At 41.8% G+C, this 25,157-nt stretch overlaps 2 protein-coding genes and 1 long non-coding RNA gene across 3 annotated transcripts; all 3 read left to right on the forward strand.

Annotated features, from left to right (window-relative positions):
- The first annotated feature begins 2,020 nt into the window (after positions 1-2,020).
- Positions 2,021-3,430, forward strand: LOC308127263. Its single transcript, XR_013936490.1, has 2 exons — positions 2,021-2,269; positions 2,966-3,430. It is a non-coding gene; the product is annotated as an uncharacterized lncRNA (long non-coding RNA).
- Positions 3,431-6,686: 3,256 nt separating this feature from the next.
- Positions 6,687-18,231, forward strand: LOC308127405 (sortilin; the record flags this gene model as incomplete). Its single annotated transcript, XM_080492434.1, is given in 22 exon segments — positions 6,687-6,923; positions 7,754-7,816; positions 8,228-8,304; positions 8,381-8,477; positions 9,126-9,293; positions 9,476-9,549; positions 9,691-9,737; positions 10,828-10,964; positions 11,050-11,133; positions 12,245-12,305; positions 14,309-14,461; positions 14,684-14,781; positions 14,861-14,960; positions 15,052-15,226; positions 15,314-15,507; positions 15,734-15,929; positions 16,034-16,070; positions 16,072-16,151; positions 16,236-16,380; positions 16,910-17,016; positions 17,100-17,217; positions 17,313-18,231. Coding segments are annotated over 22 exon segments (2,463 nt in total). The 3' UTR covers positions 17,328-18,231.
- A 279-nt stretch (positions 18,232-18,510) lies between these two features.
- fam3c (FAM3 metabolism regulating signaling molecule C) lies at positions 18,511-24,706 on the forward strand. The gene is made up of 10 exons (XM_080492032.1): positions 18,511-18,681; positions 19,678-19,728; positions 20,074-20,178; positions 20,283-20,309; positions 20,574-20,697; positions 21,609-21,667; positions 21,770-21,820; positions 21,895-21,979; positions 22,069-22,195; positions 24,080-24,706. The coding sequence occupies exons 2-10, from the start codon at positions 19,713-19,715 to the stop codon at positions 24,167-24,169; spliced, it is 684 nt and encodes a 227-aa protein (XP_080348158.1). The 5' UTR covers positions 18,511-18,681; positions 19,678-19,712; the 3' UTR covers positions 24,170-24,706.
- Positions 24,707-25,157: the final 451 nt, after the last annotated feature.

A 25,157-nucleotide genomic window follows, 5' to 3' on the forward strand; every position in this document is an offset into this window, starting at 1 on the left:
TGCAAAAGCAGATGGATGTTTGTGTCACTTGTGCAGGCATTCTTGCACCTGGAAAATATATCTAAATGATTGAACCCCTGAAGTTTATATAATGTTTATACCTGTAGCAGCATCTGCTATACATATATATTGTCTTGAAATATTGTTAATCTATCTCCTTTAGATTGATTTTAAAACTCGTAAGAGTGCACGAATGACTGCGCACTGCATTTCCAAAGTACACGATGAAGTGTTTTTTCAAGAAGTATTAAATGGATAAAGCGGAACAGCTAAATCTTTAGGGAAGCTTGCGTCTTTTGAAAAAGCAGATCTACTGCACTTCCTTTCCGCACTTCAATTCTATTTTCAACAAATACTACATGAGGTTCTTCACACTTCGGCTTCAAATTGTACCACAATCAAACAAATCAAAACACACGTATTTATGTTTAGCTTTTGATTTTTTGTGAAACTTTTGCTGAATGTAATACAATCCCAAAGGAGTAAAAGTGTCGCTCACTGTGTGGGATTTAATCTAATCTAAAGCCTTGAACTGGTTGGTCCTGTTTGGTCAAGTATCACGTGCGTTCACCTGGAAGGCAGATGAAGTGAACAACTGAAACATATGGAGCAATGAAGCACTTTAATCCTTATTGGGCCTCAGTTTTCCCTCACGAGTTTAGCCTGTCGGCATCACATCTATTTAGTCAAACAATTCTTGATTGTTATTGTTTTCAAAACCAACAAACAAACTTTCTAATGTACTAGTGAACCCGATATATTCTGGTGTAAACAAACCAGCAACAAAAAATGTTCGGTGACGAATTCATAAAAACCTTAAACATCAATTTCCTACATGAACTTTACCACACTGAGCCAAAATCTTCACCAGCGTAACACATTAAGCCACAGAGCTTTTAGTGGGATGGCTCAGAGTTGGAATATTTCTGTTTTTACAAACTGTAATATTTAACTAAGCTGCGTCACATGAACAAAAGCAGCACACAGAAATATTTCTGTTGTTTCTGCTATAACTATCAGGTTAGCAGAAGTTTATAATACCCAATTGTTTGTAATTGTAACCTGCTGATATTTGATAGTGTCCAATAACAATGTAAATGTTGTTAAGAATAACCACATTAATAAAATTTGTAAATGACAGTATGCCGCAGGCAATACTTGACAGCTAAAATATAAAACAAAATTGTCCTTAGCCATCTCTGATGTAGTAGGAACAGTAAATAGTGTATGGTGTATCAACAGCTTCAGGGTGTTAATAAGAAAAAAGAGCTAGAATTAAATCAAAATACAGAATTAAAGCTCAAACTTTGTCCAATATGTGTTCCAAATACCAGTAATACATCACAAATAGTCACATTAATGTATTAAGTAGTATTTTGGATACTTTTGGAGTACATTTCTTCCTAGATATATCATTTTCAAGTGAGCATATTTGGTAACTTTTGCATTTCTTCATATGAATACATAACTACATTTTTTTAAGCTGAATTCCAGTTTGTTTTGCCATATTGCTCCAGTAACCTGTGCGTGAGTAACGCAAACAACAAAGCTTTCAGTCAGTCATATTGAAGTTGTTGGATAGTGGTACTCAATCACTTTACAAGAATCTAGTGACATTAAATCTAAAGACTATTGTAACGAGAAAATGTGAAATGCATAAAGGGCAGAAAAGGTTTGAAGGGTTTGACTATCCTGAGATAGCTCCAGTGTGGAGCTTATTTTAATCTAATTAAATAGTCTATTATTTATATTTATATTTATCCCTGTTATATATCTGTCTATGTTGTAAGAGCGCAAGAAAACCGAATCAAATGTCTATTTAAGATGGTAACTTAATACTTTCTTTTACTTGAGTATTCTTGTAAGTGCAGTACTTTTTGCGAGTCAACGCAATGCAGCAGTTAGTTGTTTGAGGACACAGTTGCATCATTACTCCTAAGAAGCCAACCGTGATTTCTCGCGAAGGAAAAAGTCCCCGTGGAAATCCCGCAGGTCGTCTCCTCGCGCCATGTGGTTGGTTGAACAGGAAATAGTCCGCCGCAGAGTGACGCGGCACCGAATTTCACGTCACAGTGAAGAAGAAGGAGCCTGAGGGGCTCTGTCTCTGCTGGGATGAACAGTTTTCTCCGCCGTATAAAAGAACAGGAAACGCGTCTGTGATCACTGAAGAACAGCGCGTGAAGCAGCGTCAGCCGCGTCTGGAAAACTACAGCAGCTCGCTCGACGACGAGGACAACAGCGGCGAGACAAGCCACGGCGGATCAGCCGAGTAAGTTATTTGTTTTTCAGCATCCAAAAGGAGTACAGACAGGAGTCAAGTTATTTTTTCACTGCGTGGTTCCTGTTTTGTTCTCGTGTCGTTCCAGCCATGCGCTCCGATGCGCGCGTCGCCCATGTCTTTTACGCACGGGCATTGCGACGCGTTTCCTAAAAGACTTTGATAATTTAATTTATTTAGCATCGGATTTTCCAACAGTCAGTAAATGCACCACCGACTCCATCCATCTCATCCCAACACGTCAAACTGGGAAATTCCTAATGGGAGGTTTTAACGTGCCCATATAGGTTTAGAGAAAAGTATTCATCATCCACAGTCAGCACAAGCATTAAGATATGGTTGTGAAAACAGCTTAACTTCTGCACAAGTGGAAGTAAACTGCCGAGGAGGCATTACCCCCAAACTTTGACAGGATTCTCAGTTGTGTCTCAACTTTCCCGCTTACCTATGAGTTAAAAGAGTAACTGGGAGGAGGAAGTCGTCCCACTTCTGAGTGTGAATAAGACATCCGAACAGACCTGGAATGTTTTGATGTATAAGTTACTTTACCAGCCAAACTACTAAAAAGGTGTCACTTATAGTCTGGAAATATACGATAAATTACAACACTTGTTCTTGCCACGTCAATGACATACTTGCATTTGTAGATGTAAAACTTTATTAATTTTAGGTTTTTGCTTCTTGCAGGCCAATTGGACCGTTGGACCAATGGCGGCACTCCTCAAAATATTTGGATTGTCTATATTTGGGATGGTGCTCTACTTCGTTGCCGTCATTTCTGAACTGCTGGACCCCATCGGCGGCCTCATGTACAGCCCGGACCATGACTACACGAGAGGGATGGCCGGTCGGACTGAAGGGCCGCTCTCATCCAGCAACAACAGACGACCTGCTGTGACTAAAAACGCCGGCTCATGAAAGCTCCGCGGGCCGACTGATGGACTGACAAACAGCGGGTCGCGGGTTCGAACTGTGCTGTGGCATTCGCAAAGCGAAACTCGATTTTTGAGCAGGAGAAGTTGTTGTATTGTGTGTGAATCAAAGATGATTGCGACGTGCTGGACACTCGATCATGTTTTGTCTTGATACAGCTGATTACTGTTAAAATGAACTGGAGCAGCGTTTAAAAAGAAGAAAAAAAAGCAACTAAAATGTGATGACAAACAAAAAAAAGCACTACTGAACAGTGATTACTGCACTAAGGAGTTTTGTTATTTTGTGAATAAACGTATCTTGAATCATGGTTATAAAACTATACGTGTGCATGTTTTTTGAAGAACAAAGACAAAAGTTTGGTGTTAATTTGGGAACTGAAAGCAGAGAGATCCCGACAGTCGGAGCAGAAACAACACAAAAAGAAAGAAAAACATTTGGCAATTCAACCAGCGATTCTTCCCGATTCCTCACGCGGCTGTTTGTGTAACAGCACAACAACTTTATGTAAGTGAAACTTCTTGGAATTAAATAATCATGTGTGGAAGTGTTTGTTTTTTAAATCTCTTGGAATATGACAAGATAGTCTTAAGACGCCACGAGAGCTCATTTCAGTGAATCAAGATGGCTGCCGTTTAAAAGTGACTGTATTCAAGCATTAAATTTTATGATCAATGTAGAAAACCAGCAAACTCAAAAAGTTGCTTGTACCTTATTCCTGCCAGTGTAGATAAGACAACTTTTACTGCCAATTGTGTGTCACACAATAAACCTGCCTCTGAAGAAATCCCCTTAGACTCGTAACATTTACAGCCCGGTCACATCATCGAGTGCATCTTCTACAATAGTGCTCCATTCATAAAAGTAATATCCACACTGCTTGGAATCAAGTTTTAAATCAACTCCCATGTTGAGCCGTGCTGCATTTTATTTAGGCTTTAATAATTTCAACACAGAGAAGGAATGAGCCACTTTATTGATCGTGAACGTGGCATAGATTTAATTGGAACTACCAGAGGGATTAATAAGAAAGCTATTTTAGCGACTAATTGTATGTTTTTAATTTCAGACACACTGAAATGGTCTTAAAAGGACAAATATCCTACTTTCTGTCACCCGGTGTCCGGTGTGTGGACTGGAGCTCAGTGGGGGGAAGCCAGACGCGTCGGGACGCCACATGGATAATAAATACTAAAGAAAAGCAGTCAAACGCTGTTAGTCACCTCATTCCAATGATCCTCTGTTCTCCGTCTCTATTAGAAGTGAAGTATATGTGTCGTTGATCTGACAAGAGTTGGTAAATGATGATTAGAATGATGACCTTATTACACACCCACATACCAACTATTCACCAGACGTGCGTCAGACGTGCCCATTATGTTCAGAACAAACCCTCAAGTTTCTCAGCAATTATCCATTTTCCACTTGACTTATTTGATCATGTTTCTGTTTTTAAGCCTCCCAACAACTAGTATGTGGGAATAATCCATTTAATATAAACACTTATGTCTTAAAACGGTATATGATCATCCAGGTAGTATTCATTTAAATAGATGACAACCAGAAAGACGAGCTTCTTTCTTTGTTCCAGTGTCTGAAAACCCGTGTCCCTTTACCAGCTCTATTGACTTCTTCTTTGTCTTAATGATGTGTGTTTCCAAACAGCAGTTGAAAACTCGAAAGTGGCATGAAGTTCAATCATTTTCCGTATAAATGATAAAAGGAACAAGTCACAGCTGGACTGATGCACCAGCCTGCAGCAAAACAGCTGTGTGCCGTCTGAAACTCCCAGCAAAAGTTCTTTCAGACGCTCTCACTCATTTATGTTTTTTACAGGTGAACTGAGACACTGCCTCAGCTTTGCACTACGGTAATAACTACTACAAAACATGTTTATTACAGTGTACTGTTGAGAAATGCAATTTCTCATATGAAGCACATGGTATCTTAATGAGGTCAAGTTGGAAGCGTTCCATTTGGAATGTGAGGTTTTAAAGAGTTCCCAAAAGTGATTCTGACCTCAATCAATGCATTAATTTTAGGGTCAAGAAATGTACATTAATAGCTTATTTTCAACATGCTTTTGCCCCCAGTTTTCAGCATAAATTACAATACTCCCCCACTGCTTTTGGGAACTCTAATGCATTAAGGTAGGAGTGGCAAACATTATGGCCCGTGAGCAAAACCCCCAATCCACCAGAGGATCCAATCTGGGCCATAAAATGACCTTAAGTAGTAAAAAAAATAAAAAATAAATCTGCTGCTATTCCCAATATGTCCACTGGGGGTTCTGCCAGGGGGGCACATGATTCAACACTGAAACTGAAAAGTAGGTGGATGAAATGACTGCGGTTAAGGCCAGTCAGCATGGGAGCTGTGTCACTGCGGGGAGTGTCTAAAAACATGCACGCGAGGTTCTGCAGATGATCCGCAGAGAAACAAAAGAAAGACTTCAGCCAACATTGGTCTGGAGAGAAACACTGAAGCAGATCGGATTTCAGATTGTTGATGTTTGATTGATGTTGTTCGTGTTAGGGTTTTTTTGTTTGTTTGTTTTTAAAGGAATGGAATTTGTGAAAGTAATACATGATTGTACTTTTACGCAGTTTCTTCTGATGAAGCCACTTGATGATAAAATGGTCAAACAAGACTGCTTCAAGACAGCGGCAGATATAAACTGTTAGAAATGTTAACTGCATATACCAAAGTGAACATGTGGAGCAGAAATGTGCATAAACGACACCCGCTTGGTTGTTGGCGGTGTTTTCTATTTCTCAGATGGTCACACTACATAAATAAACCTCCGGAGGAAGTCATGCTGCTTGTCTGTTATTGTGAAGGGCTGAAGGTCTTATCAGTCTGATATTTGAAGATATTAAACGTATGAGATGAATCTGGCTTCAATTCTCCACTTCACAATCGGCGCTGCCAGGCTCCCCTGTCTCCAAAATGTGCGTGCGCAAGGTTCAAAGTTTGCGCACATTCTCCCGCAAAGTTTATTTTTTCAGATCACAAACTTTGCGTGACGTACGCATCTTTCAGGGCCTGCGTAAGCAAGCTTTATAAATGAGGCCCCAGGCTACAGAAACTCTTTCAGTACAAAAAAGAAAAGCCTTATTTTGTCACGAGCCCAGTATTTTTCCCAGCACGTGATATTACAGGATATTAGACACAATCTAATGTCCCGCACTTGGCTGCGGATCAGTTCTGATCTCTGCATGTTGCAGAGCTGTTTCCATCGCACCTTCTCTTAATCTAAAGTCAGGTCACCGGGATGCGGGCAGACGCACCTGCTGAGGGTGGAAGCGCCACTTCGCAGCACTTTCTATGTTAATGACCCGTCCAAACACTTCCCACCCCCCACTCGACTTCACTGCGCCGCGCTGTTACCTGCGCCAGCGCGCATCTCGCTCCGTGGTGCTCAAGGTTGTTTCCCCCCCCTCCCCCCTCCTTCAGGGACCCGCTCAGTGGAGACATGTTGTGGAGATTTGCGGTCCTCGGCGGCCTGTGCGTCCTTCTGCTGGGCGCTGAATGCGGAGGGATGGCGGGGTCTGAGCAGGATCATGGCGGGGGTCAGGTGCGCACACGTCCCAGGAGGGATCCCGGTGGAGCCGCCGGCGCCTCGCAGCCTCCTCACGGTGCTGCCTTCACCTCCTGCCGGCTCCCCCTCACCCCGGCAGAGCACAAGGTCCTGGATGACAACACACATGAGGTGAGCTGCTGTGTACGTTTAATTATATATGTATATATATATTTACATTTAAATCCTCAAGTTATTGGCTGTTTTGCTTGTGCGTAAAGCAAAATAAAATCACTAATCCATAATTCTTTCAAAAGAACAATTCTGTGTAATGGTAAAAAAGTAATCACTCTTGTAATAATAAGTCACAACGTTTTACTTTGGTTTAAATATGTACCTTTGCTATCTGGCACCCAGCCAGTTAACTTCCACCCACAGCCAATTTACTCCTTTGAGGTACTTGAATCATTCCTGACAGGACATCCCGGACTTTCCACTAATGTCCAATAATAACTGATTTACTGTGTTACGTCATATAGTCTGAAATGGGAAACTAGTTTACTAAAATTCTTACAAGGTGTGATTGTGAGCTAAGAATAGTGCACATGAGGGTACTTACTGCTTAAGAGGGATATTTTTTTAAACAAAACAGTTTCAATGGATTTCAAATCATTTCTAACCTGCCGTTCATTGTAGAGTTGTGAGTTCTTTAGGAATATAAGTTGTGGATACCAAAACAGAGTAAATATAAATAAAATTCAAGTTGTAAAAGCTGAAGTTTATGTTTACCCAATATGAATAACAATTAAATCCAACAAAGGTGCATTGATATCCCAAATATAGAGTAAAAAATGATTTTGAGCATATTGTGTATTGCTATTTTTTTAATTGAACTAACTTTGCTAAGATATATACAACCTCACATTTTTACCACAGATTTAGCCAGCAGTACTTTGCACCCATTTCTTTGCTGTGTTGTCCACATTAACATATTATACGCCCGTCTCCTCTCTTTCTCCTAGACAGGGTTTAATGGTGATGACGGCTCCTATGTAATTCTCACGTGGGTGGGCGACGGTACAGGAGTGAGTATTTCATTATGAGTGCTGCTGCATATTATCTCCATAAGTCCTTGTTATGGCCTCTTTGTAAGGTACAAGATAACTCCATAACTTTCATAACCGACTATAAAGAAACAACTGTCCTATTTGTCCTCAAACTGAATCTTGGGCCAAAAAAATGTAATCAAGTTGGAGAATTTACACTTTGAAAGGTTAAGAAAAATGTTGCAATTAAAATATATTAGGATTGTCTTTCTTTTTGATTTAAGGTGTTTTTTTTAATTTATTTATTTATTTAGTTCTTTGTTGTTAAATCAAACTCTATCAGGTTGAATCAGTAATGGTAGTCCTAACAGTAACTTTAATTTAATATTAAATGGAGTTAAAGCAAAAAAGATGGAAGTGAAGTTTGAACCATCTTCACACGTTTATTAGGTGATCCTGGTGCTGTCGACATTTAGCGCTCCGATTGAGTCTTTTCAGGAAGGAGGCTCCTCTCGACTTTACAGAAGGTGAGTGAGCATCCTCTCAGCTCAAGCGTTCCTCTTCGTCAAAACATAACTCCCTTTCCCCTTTCCCCTCGCTCAGTACGGACTACGGAAAGTCCTTCCACGACATCTCCCGACGCATCAACCACACCTTCATAAAGGAGGAGTTTGGAGTCAGCGTGGGTCCGGGGAGCTCGGTGAGTCAACAGCCGCTCTCATTCCAGCTTCCCTCCTCACAACATGTGACTGCTGCCTTTCTATTTACGGCCCCGTTTACACAACAACGTTTCATGTGACAAGGCCGAATCCATTAAAAAAACAGAAGTGCGTTTACACCGCAGCAGCGGACACAGAGACAACGGTGTAGTTAGTCTGCCGGGCCACGGGAGGGCGCCGTTGCTTTTTTTTTTTTTTTTAATGAAACCACACAGACGTTTGTGCAGAGAAGAAAACAGAGAGCACCCGACATCCGTATGGACTGATGAGGCATCGGATGCTATCAGGAGTGAGTCTCTACTATAAAACTACTGATATGGACGATAAAACTAGAATACAGACCGCGAGTCACACCGCTACGGATCCGCCATGTTTGTTTGTAAGTGGACGAGGGGGAGGGAGGGGGAGTGATATGTGTGCGCATGCGTAGTAAGAGCGCTCCATAGCCTCCATCAGTCTCTGCAGGAGGGAATAGCGACCGTGAAAGAATCGTTCCACGTTGGGAGCCGGTATAAAAACTTTGTGGACACAGTGGATCAGAACACTGGCTCACCTGAACCGTCCTTCATCCACCTTTGACGACGTCCCGTCTCTGATCTGTTTTCATTGTTTGTTTGTTTCATTCACAGGTGATACTGACGGCAGACACGCCGGTGGTCGACCACCCAGGCGGGATTATCTTCACCTCTGTTGACGCCGGTGCAACTTTCAAGTTCATCCAGCTGCCCTTTCACCTGGCTCAGCCAATCACGTACCACTTCCTCAACCCAGACTTCCTCGTGGCCCTCAGCATTGATGTGAGTTTTTCTTTTTAACCATGCCCCCCCCCACCCCCCCTCGTTTCTCATAGTTTTTGTTGAATTTTCTCGTCCGAGAACACCGGGTCACCTGTGTGTGAAGCGTGTACCTCCTCAGTACACACAGTGCGAACACACCTTGAAGGGAAGGTAAACACATTCCTGCGTTTCCTGACTTTCAGGGCAGTCTCTGGCTCTCGCTGGACTTTGGCGCCAAGTGGACGAAAGTTTACGATGGAGTACATTCATACTCATGGTGAGGATAAACAGCAGACGTGCAGAGTTTTTAATGGCCGAATGACGGGGGGGGGGGGGGGGGGGGATAACACTATGACCCTCACATGCAGAAATGATCTTTGCCGTACATGAAATATTTGTAACTTCCTGTTTCCATCAGGGGCGCTGGAATCAATTTGTTCTTTAGCTGCATTCGAGTGGACCCAGGTGAGAAACTAAAGTAAACACTTTAAAAGTATCAGTAGGTAGAAATGTGGTTTCTGTTTTATGTTAAGTTAATATCAAGTTTGGTGCTTTGAAAAACATCACAGAAAAAAATATAGTGTCATAGGGGAGACAGTTTCCCAAAGAGTTATCATCACTTGTAATCTGATGTTCATCCTTAAGGCGCTTTTGTACAGATTACCGTGGATTTTTTATCGTCTACGTAGGCAAAGTTTTGTCAAGTTTTGTATTAAAACAGTAGAAAAACTTACGTCTGAGACGTAATAGAAAGCATACAAAATATTTTCATTTTTTTTTACATTTTCATTTTATTTTTTAAATTTTATTTTGGACATGCTCAAAATCAATATCAAGTCCACAGTGTGCACGCCAGATATCCCCACATTATTATCTGTTATCTATTATATATAAGATATTTCATCACACAAATGGTGAATAATTACAGAAGAACAATTATACTCAGAAAGCATGTCCGAAAAGGAGTGGGAAGAAGTATAACTTCCATGACGACCAATTAAATTCCACCGCTTCTCAATACATACTATATATTTTTCTTTAGCTTATTTAATATTCAATAATATTCACTTGTTTAATATTCAGAACTATTCTAACACCACAAATTATCTGATGAAAAAGTATCAATAAATAACTTTTTTTTTAATGATCAATGCTGTGTAATATAGAATAAATATAATAAATTATAAATACATAAAATATACATATATCCAATTTTTTACGCTTAGAAATGTATTCACACATGTAGAAATATACAACATGTACTCTTTATATTGTTTAAAAATCATCTCTTTATACACACACACACACACACACACATATAAAATAAGTAATAATAACAGTAAATACAGGATAAGGTTCCAGATTCTGAGAGTAACTGCACAAAATACAATCTGTCGGATTAAGTCTTTTTAACTGCACATTGCAGAACTATTCACTATAAATGAAGTACTTGATGTCAGAAACTTGCACCTCAGACCAGATTGACGGACGTGAAGACGATCCACACAAAGTCCGATCAATTGTTAAAACTTCCACGCTTGCGTTCGCGTCCCAGTTGAGGCGGACGAGAGGGGAGACTTGCTGCTGAGGAAAACGAAGGATCTGGGGAGAACCTTCACCACGATCCACGAGGACATCTACAGCTTTGGCTACATTGGCGCTTTCCTCTTCTTCTCTGTGATGGAAGATCCGGTAAAACCTCCTCCCGATGTATCCGCCAGGTCTACACACACGCCAGCGTTTACCACGAATGAGAGAGTTTCTGTTTCGCTCCCAGAGAACCCCTCGTGTCATGTATTTCTCATCAGACCAAGGAGAAACCTTCAGCCGAGCTCTGCTTCCCTCTGCGTCCACTGAGCAGGTGAGATGTTTAGTAAATTCTGCATTTTTTCTTTATATTTTATTCTAAACTAAGAATAAACTGAAAAAAAAAAAGACCAAGTACAAAAACTCAGTTCTGCACATTATGGATATACAGTAGGTGTACAGCATGAACAACATGGGCTTTGGTTAAGCAACGGATCTCCATGTTCCGTCGTGTTTTAACGTATACTCTGCACACAGAAAATGACTGTGACAGTATTCCAAATAAATGCAACAACTCTCATGTACTGTACTTTTTTTTTGTGTATTCTAGAAGAGTTGCATTCGAGGCCATATTTAAAGTCTATTAAGAGGTTTTTTTTGGATTAAAAAATTATGAAACGTGTGTGATTTAGAGCAGTTTTATGACACCCGACATGTATGTTAAAAGTATATAAATATCATAAAATAATACGTTTAAATTACTTGGAAACAATGGATGACCTGTCTTGTGGGATTTGATACTGAACTGTCTGTATAAGTATCAACGAGATTTACAATATTTATCACTGACTTATCAAACAGACATAACTTATGTAGTACATTTCTATGTGATTTTATGTATATATCTTTTTGCCTCTTTTTTTTTATAGTATAATAGGTGGCAAAAGTACACATAATATTTAAGTACAAGTGCTAATATTCTGTTATGGTCTCAGTACATATACTTGTGTGCAAAACGAGTAATAGTGGAAGTAAAAGTAAGATTGTGAGGAAAGTATAAAAATAAATGTGGTTTTTCGAAGCACATATATATATATATATATATCAACTGATGAAATGTTTAGTTGATGAACTGCCTGCCGCATGTTTTTTTTGTTTGTTTTTGTGGTCGGGAAGTTGAAGAAGTTGGTTTTAAGTGAAAAACATCAGTGGCAAAATTTCCAACTGAACAAACACCTGCTCTGATGAAACACACACACACACACACACACACACACACACACACACACAAGTTGTTGACAGCGCAAACACACACTCGCTCTCACGGCGATTAGACTGGGCTTAAAACAAAGATTAAATTAGTCATCAAAACTGTTGTTGTTTGTTTTTTTTTAACTGCCAATCTACTCTTTCTCACCTTTGTTTGGTTTTGTGTGTGTTTGCAGTTTTACTCCATCCTGGACGGAGACGAGGACATGCTCTTCATGCATGTGGACAACCCCGGAGGTATCACACAAAAACATTTAATGCACACACACACACACACACACACACACACACACACACACACACACACACACACACACACACACACACACACACACACACACACACACACACACACACACACGCACACACACACAAACACTCACACGGGCACAGTTAATCTCTTTGTCCATATTTTTCCATTCAGAAGGTGTATGCAAGCGCACACACACACACACACACACACACACACACACACACACACACACACACAAACACAAAACCCGACGGCGTGCTTGACACAGATTGGCAAATATGCCCACACAACATGATGGAATTTCTCGCCCTCTCAGCCGCTTTTGTTGTCGTGGAAAAGCTAAACGGTGAAGGCCGGACTGGTTTCACAAGTTGTTAGTGTTGCTGACAAATCACCCCATCATATCGAGTGTGTGTGTGTGTGTGTGTGTGTGTGTGTGTGTGTGTGTGTGTGTGTGTGTGTGTGTGTGTGTGTGTGTGTGTGTGTGTGTGTGTGTGCAACTTTAGCTGCCAACTCTTTGTTCCTTTCCTTTCTCGCCCTCCCTCTTCCCTCCCTCTTCACAGCGTACCCTCCACTCACTCTTTTTCTCACACTAACCCCAGTCACTCTCATCTTATTGCCTCATATTGCGTTTTTTACTCCTTGGAGCCGTCTGGCTCGGGCTGGTGGGACTTTTGTTCTTGCAGAGATAAATATGGGTGATGCGGGATGAAGGGGGCTTTATCTTCTTGTTGCTGGAGGGAGGGAGATTTAGGTTACACAGCAAAAAGCTGACAGACACATCTTGGTATCGGGGTGTGAAACAAACAAACACACATGTCCACGGACCTCCGCGGCGTCCTTCAGGCCCTCAGCTGACACGTGTGCGAGCTTCGCACTGATAAGTGTTGATGAGTGACGCTGAACGGTTTTGTGTCGGCGCGGCACCACTCGTTCCCAGGTGCTAAATCTCTTTGACATGCGGAGTCGTACATGTCCCAATGCCGCCGCTGACACTGGTTGTTTCTCTCTTTGAGTTCTAATGCAGGATTGTTGTTGTTCGATTATGGGCTTAAGGTTCCTTTATGTGCAGAGTTTGCATGTTCTCCCTGTGCTGGCTTTTCCTGTAATAGTGACTGTGGGTGGTTGTTTGTCCCTTACAGAAGAGGATTAAGGCCACTGTGGAACCCCCCCCCCCCCCCCCCCCCAGAGTTTAAACTTTTTTCTCATAATTCTGAGTTTAAAGTCATAATTCTGAGACTTTTACGTCAGAATTCTAAGGTTAAAAGTGAGAATTGTGATTTTACAGTCAGAGTTCTGAGAAAAAAAGTCATAATTCTGAGTTTAAAGTCATAATTCTGAGACTTTTACGTCAGAATTCTGAGTTTAAAAGTCATAATACTGGGAAAAAAGTCAGAATTCTTAGAAAAAAGTTAAAACTCGGGGGGGGGGGGGGGGGGTTGTCCAGTTCCAACTTCTTCCAGTGCAAACATGTTCCTGTCATCACAACACAGCTGAGTGACTGAATGATAACATTAAATTAGTAAACATTTGCAGTCCATTGCTTTTGTCTGATGTGAAAACAGTTGTAGAGCCTCTCTCTCTCTCTCTCTCTCTCTCTCTCTCTCTCTCTCTCTCTCTCTCTCTCTCTCTCTCTCTCTCTCTCTCTCTCTCTCTCTCTCTCTCTCTCTCTCTCTCTCTCTCTCTCTCTCTCTCTCTCTCTCTCTCTCTCTCTCTCTCTCTCTCTCTCTCTCTCTCAGCTGTTGTTGTTGTTGTTGTTGTTGTTGTCTTGGTTAATAAATCTTTCCCTTTTTTTCAAGAACAGATCCCATCCACATCATAGAGCATCTTCCTCCATCTAACACCTCAAGCTGTTTCAGTAAATTAGTACTTGACTGGGTTACGCAGTGCTGGTATCGCCGATAATACACTCATAGCCTGAGGAGATTACTAGACAAAGTCGTGACCTCGTACCATGTACCACTGAAACCGTCTGTTTTTGTCTCAGACACGTATTTTGGGACGATGTACACCTCGGACGACCGCGGGATCTTGTTCTCAAAATCTTTGGAGCGCCATCTTTTCGATGGTCAGAGGAAGAGTGATTTCACCAACATTACTTCCCTGAGAGGAGTTTATCTGACTAATAAACTGGATTTAGGTAAAAAAAATCTTCATGTCTTTCTGTCTCTTCACTTGTTGGATTCAACATGTACCTCTTGGAGGATATTTTGTTCTGTTTGTTGCAGGGGAGGTTTGGTCTTTGTGGGGTTTTGTGTTTGACACGCCTGGACTAGATCCCGACTGTCCTGAAATAGACATATATATGCACGAGTCCATATTTTCCTTCCATTCCAGATTTCATCCTGACTTTGTCTTGCAGATGGACGCATAAGATCCGTCATTTCCTTCAACAGAGGAGGAACGTGGAGGCAACTCAACAAACCGGAGAACGTGAACTGTGGCGAGCAAGTCAAGAAGGTACGCTACGTAAAAACCAGTCACCACGATCCACTTCTCCGTTCTACCAGTTATTTTATATTAATTCATTTCACCACAGTGCAACCTCCATATTCATGGTGAGCTCAGTCGTAACAACCGCCTGGTCCCCATGCTGGCGCTGTCCGAGCCGACCGCCGTCGGCCTCGTCATCGCTCACGGTAAAGAAACTGCTTTTTAGCGGGACCAGTGAAACTCGTATTCTAATCCGAGTCCTCGTCGCGAATCACCCGTGTGCTTGTGCGTCACCAGGCACTGTGGGTGACTCTCTGTCGTCCTCGCAGCATCCGGATGTGTTTGTGTCTTCAGACGGGGGGTACAGCTGGAGGGGGACGCTGAGCGGTCCGCACCACTACAGCATACTGGACTCCGGGGGTCTCGTTGTCGCTGTGGAGGCTCTGCGTGATCGACAAGTCAAGACTATCAAGTAGAGACGCGTCCTCTGCTTTTTAACCGTGCGGACCCCCACCCTGCGATGGACATTCATCTGTTGCCGCCGTTTCCTTTTCACCAGGTTTTCCACCGACGAGGGCCGGTGCTGGAAGTCGTATAACTTCACAGAGCAGCCCTTCTTCTTCGCCGGGCTTTCGTCCGAGCCGGGCACCAAGGCCATGAACGTGAGCGTGTGGGGCTTCAGGCCGGAGGACGACGGACAGCCCATGTGGGTGGCCGTCACCATCGACTTCCAGAGCCTCATTACCAGAGAGTGTGAGTCAGGGGGTGCTTCCTCATAGTCCCTCCTCTTTCCTTTCCTATCCACTTCTCCTTATCCCCAAGGATGACGTCACAGGATTACGTAAAGGTGATCGGAGGCTTCCTAAAGGAGTTAGGAAAGGATCATGTTGACTCACCCAACCTCGCCGTTGCCACCTGGTGGTTGCTCATGTTAGGTGGAGCCAAATGTCAATTGTCGCTTTTCATTTCAATTCTCCAGGCGGCGACCGGGATTACGAAGAGTGGCTGGCGCACGAGGCGCAGGGAGGCGAGTCGTCAGACAGGACGGGCTGCGTCCTGGGCGTGAAGGAGACTTACAGGAGGCTGAAGAAGCAGTCGGTGTGCAGGAACGGCCGAGGCTTCCAAGTGGGCAAGAAACAAAGCCCCTGCCTGTGCACCCGGGAGGATTACTTATGGTATGTCAGACTGTGGGTGACGTGTTGCGTCGCGGGTTTAAAAAGCCCATTTTACCGTCTTATGTAAGTACATCCCGTAATAACCCTCTCCTCCTCGCTGGAAGTGATTACGGCTACTATCGCCACGTCAACACCTCCGAGTTGCGTGAGACAACCGAGTGCCGCAAATAAAACCTTGGAGGCCTGTCTGAACGGAGAGGAGGACGAGCTCCTGACGGCTGGGTACATTTCTCTTGTAAAATAGAGAAAAATAAGACAACATGGCCTCCTCCTCCTCAGCGTCTGACCGATTTGTGGCATGTGAAGGTACCGGAAGGTGCCCAGTAACCGGTGCGAGGGGGGATTCACTCCCCAGCACGCAGTGCAGACGGTGATCAGACCGTGTGGAGTCAATCCCAGCCCGGGTCCGCCCGCCAAGTCCACATCTTCAGTCACGCACTTCGACACTCCGGTCAGTAGGTCCTCTGGTGCTTTGTCTTGAGTTAACCCTGGTTGTCGTCGTTTAGTTCTGGCGTTTTCATGACCTGATCGTAAGAAGGGTAAATTTAAAGAAATACCGTAATTTTTCTCGACCATAAGCCGATTTATTTCACACGTTTCCGATGACACAGTTAACAAGCTTAATGGCAGCGATACATTGGTGATGCGTTCAGGTTCATCACGTAACTCCGACCTTTATTTTTTTTCTTCATAGTCCGGAAATTACAGTACAGGAATAGCCTAAATGTTATATGATTATCTTTTTTTCGTATTTTTTTTCGCAAGCCCTCTTAGAGATTTCTTTTTGGGGACTTTTTTTTTTCCAGATTTTTTAGATTTTATTGTATAATTGATTTAATAATGGACTTTTGATCTGCTTCTGTTCTTGGCGTCCATTCCCTGCATCTCCAAACACAAGTTTGTCATTCTGCTCCGAGGTTCAATTTCTTTTTTTATTTGTGTATTTTTTTTACATGCACTCTGATGGGTGTATTTTCCAGCGAGAAAGGCTGGTGTTGATCCTGGTGTGTACTGGCGCAGGACTCATCGTCCTGATCGCGGTGGTTTCCGCTGTCCTCGCCGTCAGAAGAGTGATGTATAGAAACAGGTGAGAGAGACGTGCATCCCTGCCGTGATCGCACCTTCCGTCCACCGGTTTACCTTGGTTTCTCTCTCTCTTATCTGAAACAGGTCTCCTTCGTATCGTTTCTCAAACCTCCGGACCCAGGAGGATAACAACGGCGTCACGCCGGATCACGAGAGTGGCACGGGCAGCAACGGCACGGCCTGCCATCAGGACTCAGATGATGTAATACATATTTTGCTGTTTTTAATCTTACATATGATCCCATGCAGTTTAGCTTTCCTCACACAAACTGACACGTTTTGTTTTTATTTCAACAGAATCTCCTTGTATGACACATTTCTATGGATGTGATGAATAATCACAGTTTTTGAAGAAAAGGCTGGCAATGTTTTCATGGATTTTTCCTCGATATGACAAAAGCTGAAAGTCTTAATTTATTGAGTTCGTTTCATTTTACGGCTTTGCTTTTTTTATATGTACAGTATTTTTTTCCTTCATTGTTTTGCAACACCTTTTTTCTGTTTAATGTGAAAACAGCCTGAAACAATCCTGAAAATGTGCATTAGTAACTAAACTAAAATCACAAAATCAAGCTGTACTTCAAAAGCTGTCCAGTAGGTGGCGGTGTTGGCACTGCAACGAGTTTCATTTTCCTCATAATGCGGAAGAAGAAAAAGCTGTGACGTAACAAAGAGGTGTTTTTGACAGACGTCTCACTCATTCATGAAAATAACTGCTCAACGCAAATCTCATTTGCATGTAAATGAAACGGATTAAATATTATCCGCTAAACAGGATTCAAATATCCAAATTTAATAATTATCACTGAGACTAAAGTCTGACTGTAAAGAATCTATTTTTTTTACAGGCATTTTACGTCCAAATATCATAGTATTCCATAAAAATTACAACTTTTATTAAAGGGTTAACATTTGAACTAAAGTTAAAATAAAAAAATCTATACTTGTATTCATGAATACAGTTCAAAGGCTAGAGCAGGTAAATAACCGGGCAGAAAGATGTTGATTTACAAACCATGCATGCAAAAAGAAAAAAGTAAATAAAAAATTGGAAATGTGGAGAGAAAATTTATAAAAAAAGATCTATAAGTAATAGTTTCGAACTTTCCTTCAATAAATAAAACAACATTTGTGATATTTCTCAGGGTGTGTATGTGTTTTATGTTTTATTCATGTAAACTTTTGATGCTTTTTCAAAATAAAACATTTTGCTCAGAAGATATGGTCTGTCTTGTTATTTCCAGAAAACTATAAATGATTAATTTAGAATCATAGATATTGCCATAATTTGGAGTTGACCTCGTAATGTCTGCTGAATTTTCTTTTCTTAACATTTTAATGGTTGGAATTTCAATATTTTGTTGAGTAAAACTTCCATGTTATATTTAACTTATTGTTTTGTTTATTATTTAAAAGTTTTATGTTTAATGCATTGAAGTTGAAGAGAAATGTATTAAAAATATAAACGTAAAGGTTTTTATTTGTCTTTTTTTTGGGGGGGGGGGGGGGGGTTCGTTTTTCCAGACGGAGTGGCTCACCTCGCCGTGTGTCCCGCCTCATAGCTCAGCTGTCATGACACGGCTCGGTACTGTCGCCTCACCGGGTCGTTCGTCTTAAAACACCTTCGGAGCTTCGGATCCACCGGGCGGGCGGGCAGGCCGAACAGGTGAGCCCGGATCTCTGCCTAAAACGCCGCCTGCATGCGCGGCTTTCTGTGCCGTTGCTCTGGGCTTCGGTTGGAGGTAGCGGAGCCTGTTAGCGGCGCCGGGACAGACGAGGAAGTTTCACGGCGTCAGTTTCAAGTTGCTGCAGCTGAAGATCGCTGTAGTTTTCAGAACGCGTCGCACCTTATATTAAACGATAAAATACCGCAACGTAAAGCCGGTTTTAATATCAAGAATACTAACTCTACATTAGCCCAAACCAGCCATGCTAAGATGCTCTCAGCTAAAGTTAACGTCACTTAAAGAAATCCCGAAGACCACCGAAATATTCAAATATAAATATAATATATCCAACTTGAAAAGGAATATATATCAATTATTCATGTACTCGAGCACGCTATTATATCGCTTAACCATTTACAGGAAACGGAAACGTTTTAAACCTAGGAACTTTGTTACCCGAGACTTTATAGAGTAAACACCACCGGAAGTGTGCAAAACTCTACACAAATGGGATTTATAGTTAGAAATAGTGTCCTAAAACGATTCACGGGCTCTATTCCTGTGTTATAATGTAATTAATACATTTCAATATAGTTATTACGCTATGTATATTTAATGACAGGACCCAGAAAACATTATAGTCACAATTGATAATATTTCAGATTATTTCACTTTGAGCACTAACTATGAGAAGGAAGTTATTTTATAAGACACAAACTTAAAGGAATCAGTGTTTATGTAGACATGTGATAAGTTTAGTCTTTCTATGGAATTTATGCACATTCTAAACATCTAATTTCTATTTTATTAATGTCTAATGTGACTGTCATGAACTTAAACAGGAAGAAAAGAGGAGGCCATGAAGAAATACATATAACAACAAAAAAAAAGCAATTCAGATATCCTATATTTAGTGTGGTCAAACCTGCCTACACGTTTGAGTACCTACAAATACTATATAATGAGTATTATCACATGTTGTTTTGTCTCTACAGGTTGTACAGGACAAAGTAGTCGGAGTGTCTTGAAGATGTTCAGGGCTAATGGTACGTGAAGCTGCTTTTACTCTGAGAAACCAGCAACACAAGAATTCACAACACTGATATAAAATGTACCATCAGGTCTGAGTGATCTGATATTAATACGAGTGTCTTTCCTGACTTGAGTAATTGGGGTTGAAGTGGTTAATATTTGATTTACAAGCCTGCTTCTCTAACCTCAGGGTTGGAAACTTATCTGGAATTTGATCTCCTGCTTTTCTCACATGTAACACGTGTGACTATAAAAACATTTAAAATAATGAAACTCGATTATCTCAAGTAATTTAGTAATTTAGGTACGGCCCTTCTAAGTGAAGGTCACTCGTAATGTGTCTCTCCTTTCTCTCCCAGGTATACTGAAATTGGCAGTGCTCGTCTGTGCATTCCTTCTTGTCGTCTTTCTGGCTTTTCAACTGCTGGAGACGAGCACAGACTTTAAACTTGGCAAACTGTTCAGTGAGTAACATCTATATAATGTTATTGAAACGTCTCATGATAAAACGTGGCGAACTGTGTCGCGTCCTTTCCTCTGGTAAAGAGTTTCACTTTTCTTTTTTCAGCCAAATCTTTGACAGACAACATAGTGAGTAAGTAGATTTCTTTTATTATCATTATTCTACACTGGTCTTTGTTCTTCTGACTTACTGATGTTTTCCTGCATGTGCTCCTTTTTCTTTTCTATTTTGTTTACCCCACCCAATCTCTCTGTACAAGTCGACTCACAATGGTAAATGAGCAACATCCTGTTGTCGATAGAAGACAGCTTTCTCCGTACATAGATTCCCCATTAGTTAGTATTATCCGCTGTGTCAGCGCACGTCCGTCGTATAACCTGAGTTTTGTCTTTGTAGCGGCGAAGCCGGTCAGACACAAGTGTGGTCTTTCCAAGGCATGTCCCCAAGGACACTTCGCCTTCAAGGTGGCGAGCGGCGCAGCCAGTGTGGTGGGACCGCGCTTCTGCCTGGAGGATAAACTGTGAGTAACAGGAAATGTGCTTTATCAGAGGTTTCAGGCACATTTTACTTCAGAGGCCCAATTTCATCTCGAGCCGGCGGAACCGGTTAAGCCATGCCATAATAACCTTTAAGTTTGAACTCCAAAGTTTTTCTTGGCTGTGGTTTCAGAGTATACGTGAGGAAAATGTCTATATTTTCACGAAATTACTAACAAAAACTGAATACAATCTCAACACGACGCCACCTTCTGGTTATGGCTGCACGGTCATGATTTGATGAATACTGAATTCACGATTTCGAAAACATTCTCATTGTACTTTCTTTTGAAAATAAACATAAATCATAAAGGACAAAATAAAATGTATCTAAGACTAATGGAAAATAAATACATGCCATTGCAGAGTGCAATCGTAAGTGCAAAAAAACAGGAACATACTACAGATACGTCAGCTTTAACCTTCATGCATCATCTTATTTGTGTTTGTTTTTTTCAGGTGGTTTAATAAATTAGTGCTCTCTTAGTTTTAGGAAGCTGAAGCCCTGACCTTACATTGGCCCCCTGGTGGTTGACCGAGAAAGTGCTTGATTTCACATGAAGCAGAGCCTGCGTTTCAAATGTTAATATTTCCGGCGATCGTGTTAATGTAATTGTGTGCAGCCGACATCGTGATTAAAATTCAGTTACTCTGTCTCCAGAATGATCCATTTTACAGTCACAGTCAGGAAATAAAGTAAAACGTTGCAATTATTGTTAAAGACACCAAAAAATCCTTCATAAGACACCGAAAGGAGAAATCCTGAAACCCAAGTCAAATGGTTGTTCTACATATCGGAAAACCTCACTGATCATCATGGAACCGACTGAACGGTGACCAGAGTGCCGAGCGGCTCCTGAACTGTTTAACTGCTCTCTAACTGAATCCGTTGCAGGATAATGAGCAGTGTGAAGAACAACGTGGGCCGAGGGATCAACATCGCTCTGGTTGACGGTACGTTACTGATTCGCGACGTTAGAACCGAGACGTTGACACTTAACAGAATAAACCGTTTGCTACTGGGAGATGTCGAGCCGATTCTCTTCTCCTCCGCAGGACGAACGGGCGAGATGAAAAAGACGGACAGTTTCGACATGTGGGGCGGAGGTGAGTCTGTTTCAACGGCCGCTCTGTTTTCGGGGCAAACGCACATCGAATTAACCACGTTCACCTCCGTTCAGAGGTGACCCCTTTCATTAAGTTCCTGACGGAGATCGAAGAAGGAACCATCGTCATGATGGCCTCATTCGATGATCCGGCAACAAAGTAAGAACCTCCTCCACCCTTTCCACCAAATCGCTTGATTTGTCGTCTCCCCCCCCCCCCCCGATGCTGATCAAGCGATTCGCCTGCAGACTAAACGACGAAGCCAGGAAGCTCATCGCCGATCTGGGCAGCTCATCCATCAGTAATGTGAAGTTCCGCGATAACTGGATCTTCGTCGGGGGGAAAGGGATCAAGACCAAGAGTCCCTTCGAGCAGGTGAACAGAAGTTCTTTTCGTCATTTCACATCTCATATGTCGGCATCAAATGATACAGGAAGGATTAAAATGCCCGATTCACCTCAAATGTTCTTTAAAAACTTAAACGGTTGAGTTTACAGGTCCTGTACGGCCGTCAGTTTTTATTTCAACAACGTTTTGCCTTCATAACTTACACTTTACACCTTTTTAGAGATGTTTTTTTTCCCCCCATAACTTTAATTGTATTTATTATTTGTGGGACGATAATGTACAGTAAGGTCATCTTCTAATTGTTCTTGCGCAGTTTCTTCCTGATCATCGGGATGTTTTTGAACATTCAATAAATAAAACTGGGTGGAGTTGTGAGGAAACTTTCTATTGTTGCATAGTCAACCAGTTCCATTACTACTAATCCAACCAGAGGTTAGATGAGGTGAAAGTTGAGCCTCTGATAAGCAACATTCACTCTTAACTGAAGCGTGTATCTACGTTTGATAGTTTTTACCTTGTCATTGTTTACTAGAATGGAAGAAAAAAAAAAAAAGGTAAATCAAATCGTCCCTGTACTTCACACCGAGAGAAACATGTTGAAAGATTTAAGCTCTGCAGTCCTGAACTGGTCGGACTGGTTTTTAAACGCTGGGAATGCAAATGGTGTTCGTCAGGTTTCTACCCATAAAAATGAACACAAGCGACATTTTTCATCTGCTCTGTACAGCGCGCCTCATCTTCGGGTCCGACGCCATTAGTTTGCTCTCCAGTGACACGGATCAGGATTTCATGTGGCGTTTCAAAGGAACACCTCGTGAGAGGATGAGACACACGCCGGCAGTAATGAAACTTAATAGAGTGTACAAGGGAATCACACACACACACACACACACACACACACACACACACCACACACACACACACACACACACACACACACACACACACACACACACACACACACACACACACACACACAGTTTACAAGTTTACACAACCGCTGCATCTGACCTGAAGCTATGAATGATCCTACTGTTGACATCAGATCAGTTTACAGTCCAACCCTGCTCAGGGACTAGGATCTAATCCGTGTGAACATCCTTGTAATCTGTTGATTCTGAACCAGGACGTTGTAGTAATCTGATATTCCGTGCTTTCATTTCAATGTAGTGCACAATACAACAAAGCCGTGTTCGGCCGAATCACTTATAAATATAAAGTAGATCAGTGAAATAACTCCGCCAACTTGAGCAAAAAAAGGTTGTGGGATTATTTGAAATCTGCATCACATCCTAGCAGAGTGTAAAACCCCTTTTCGTGTGAAAACGCAAAACTTTCATTGCGTTTTATTTCGGGCTGGGACGACACGTCGAGAGTTTCCTTAAAACTGGATATTGAAAAGTACTATGGTATACAAAGCTTCTTTTTTTTCTGGAGAACTGATTTGTGTGTATGTGTGTCTTTTACCAACTTTTTGCAAAATACTATCAACACGAATTACATGGAATCCTCGGGGGGGATGATTTGTCATCATCCGAGGACCAATCGATTAGATTCTGGGACGTTAACGGCGAACTGTTTCAAAATAAATCCCAAAAACCTGCAAAAAAAATAAAAATAAAAAAAGGTCCCATACATAGCGGATGAGAGAGGCGCCTAATGGAGGGCAAAGGAGATCAGCGTGTGTTGCCATGGAGACGCTCCCTGCTCAGTGTTTCACACGGTGACCTGAGAGGGTAGTTAGCGTCGATATGAGCTAACCTGCTAGCGATGCTAACTCGGGTCCGTAAACAAATGTGGCGTTGGCGAAGGGCTGCCGCTCTACCGAGTGTAGCTCTATTTTTCAAAATAGGTTCTGGCGTCAACCGGGGCCTGAATTCTAAACTTCCCTTGTCGTCTTTCCCGCCTCAGCACATCAAAAACAGCGCCGACACAAACAAATTCGACGGCTGGCCAGACGTGTTGGAGATGGAGGGCTGCGTCCCGCAGAAGCGCGACTGACCGCCGCCGTTTCTCTTCCCCGTCTCACGTCCTCAGCCAAGAGAAGAGATTTCCTCTTCTTCTTCTTCTTCTTTCTTTTTTTTACCACCACTCACTCCAAAGTTTCTGCAGAAGACGTCAGAGAGACAAAGGGACGCTTGTCTGCAGGAAATCGACGCTCGTCAAAGTTCTTCCAGGGCTCGTGGTTTGACCGTTAAGTAGATTGCGCTGCCGAGAAAGGATCCATTGACTTACACTTTTATCTCTGAAGCCCTGAGAACCTCACGGCCCACATTTCTCCTGCGTCGCCTTAATCGTCCTGCTTTCATTTTTCCGCCTCTGTGAGCCTTTTATTTTCCAGAGCTTTTTATTTTGCTAAAGTTATTATTATTATTATTAGGATTTCATGTGTTTTCATGATGGGGAAAAAACCAAATGTACCAAATTCACTGTGAAATATGTACATATTTGTTTAGAGGAGGGTCCAGATTCTGAGTAATTTAATGAACATTGTAATATTAATATAATTTCTTAAAATAAATGACGCTGTTAGCTGGGTGTGTGTCGTCACTTCTTCTCGTGTTTTTATGTGGTTCCAATTTTGTTTGTATAGAAAAGACGTCTTTCTGTTCAACGAACCGCTGTGTTGATCATTTTCAGGTAAACGTGCAGTTTTATGGTTTAAAGGAGAGTTTTTAGTATATTAAAGATACTTTAACATTTCACCTGAAAAGGGGAAATTAAAAATCTAAGAATTCCATATGTAGATTTTTCAGTTTCTTTTGCAATTTTTAGAAACAGTTGGAAACATGATATTTGTGTATGTACCCCCCCCCCCCCCCCCCAAGGTTTGGAAACTGGTGACACGCTGAAAATCCAGAATCCAAAAATACTAAACAACAAAAAACAGGGCCCTGAGAGAGTAATCTTTGCACTTTGCCTCTTAAAGGGGCAGGCACACAGAAAGATGTGAAAGATGAAACTATTTTAGTTGTAATAAAGCCAATAA

The sequence above is a fragment of the Lipophrys pholis genome, assembly GCF_963383615.2.
Source record: "Lipophrys pholis genome assembly, chromosome: 22".
Taxonomy (NCBI): domain Eukaryota; kingdom Metazoa; phylum Chordata; class Actinopteri; order Blenniiformes; family Blenniidae; genus Lipophrys; species Lipophrys pholis.

Excerpts from the sequence above, each read along its gene's own strand:
- fam3c (XM_080492032.1), top strand. Across the intron at positions 20,179-20,282 it reads TAAACTTGGCAAACTGTTCA|CCAAATCTTTGACAGACAAC; the intron begins GTGAGTAACATC and ends TTCTTTTTTCAG. Across the intron at positions 21,980-22,068 it reads TTCGATGATCCGGCAACAAA|ACTAAACGACGAAGCCAGGA; the intron begins GTAAGAACCTCC and ends ATTCGCCTGCAG.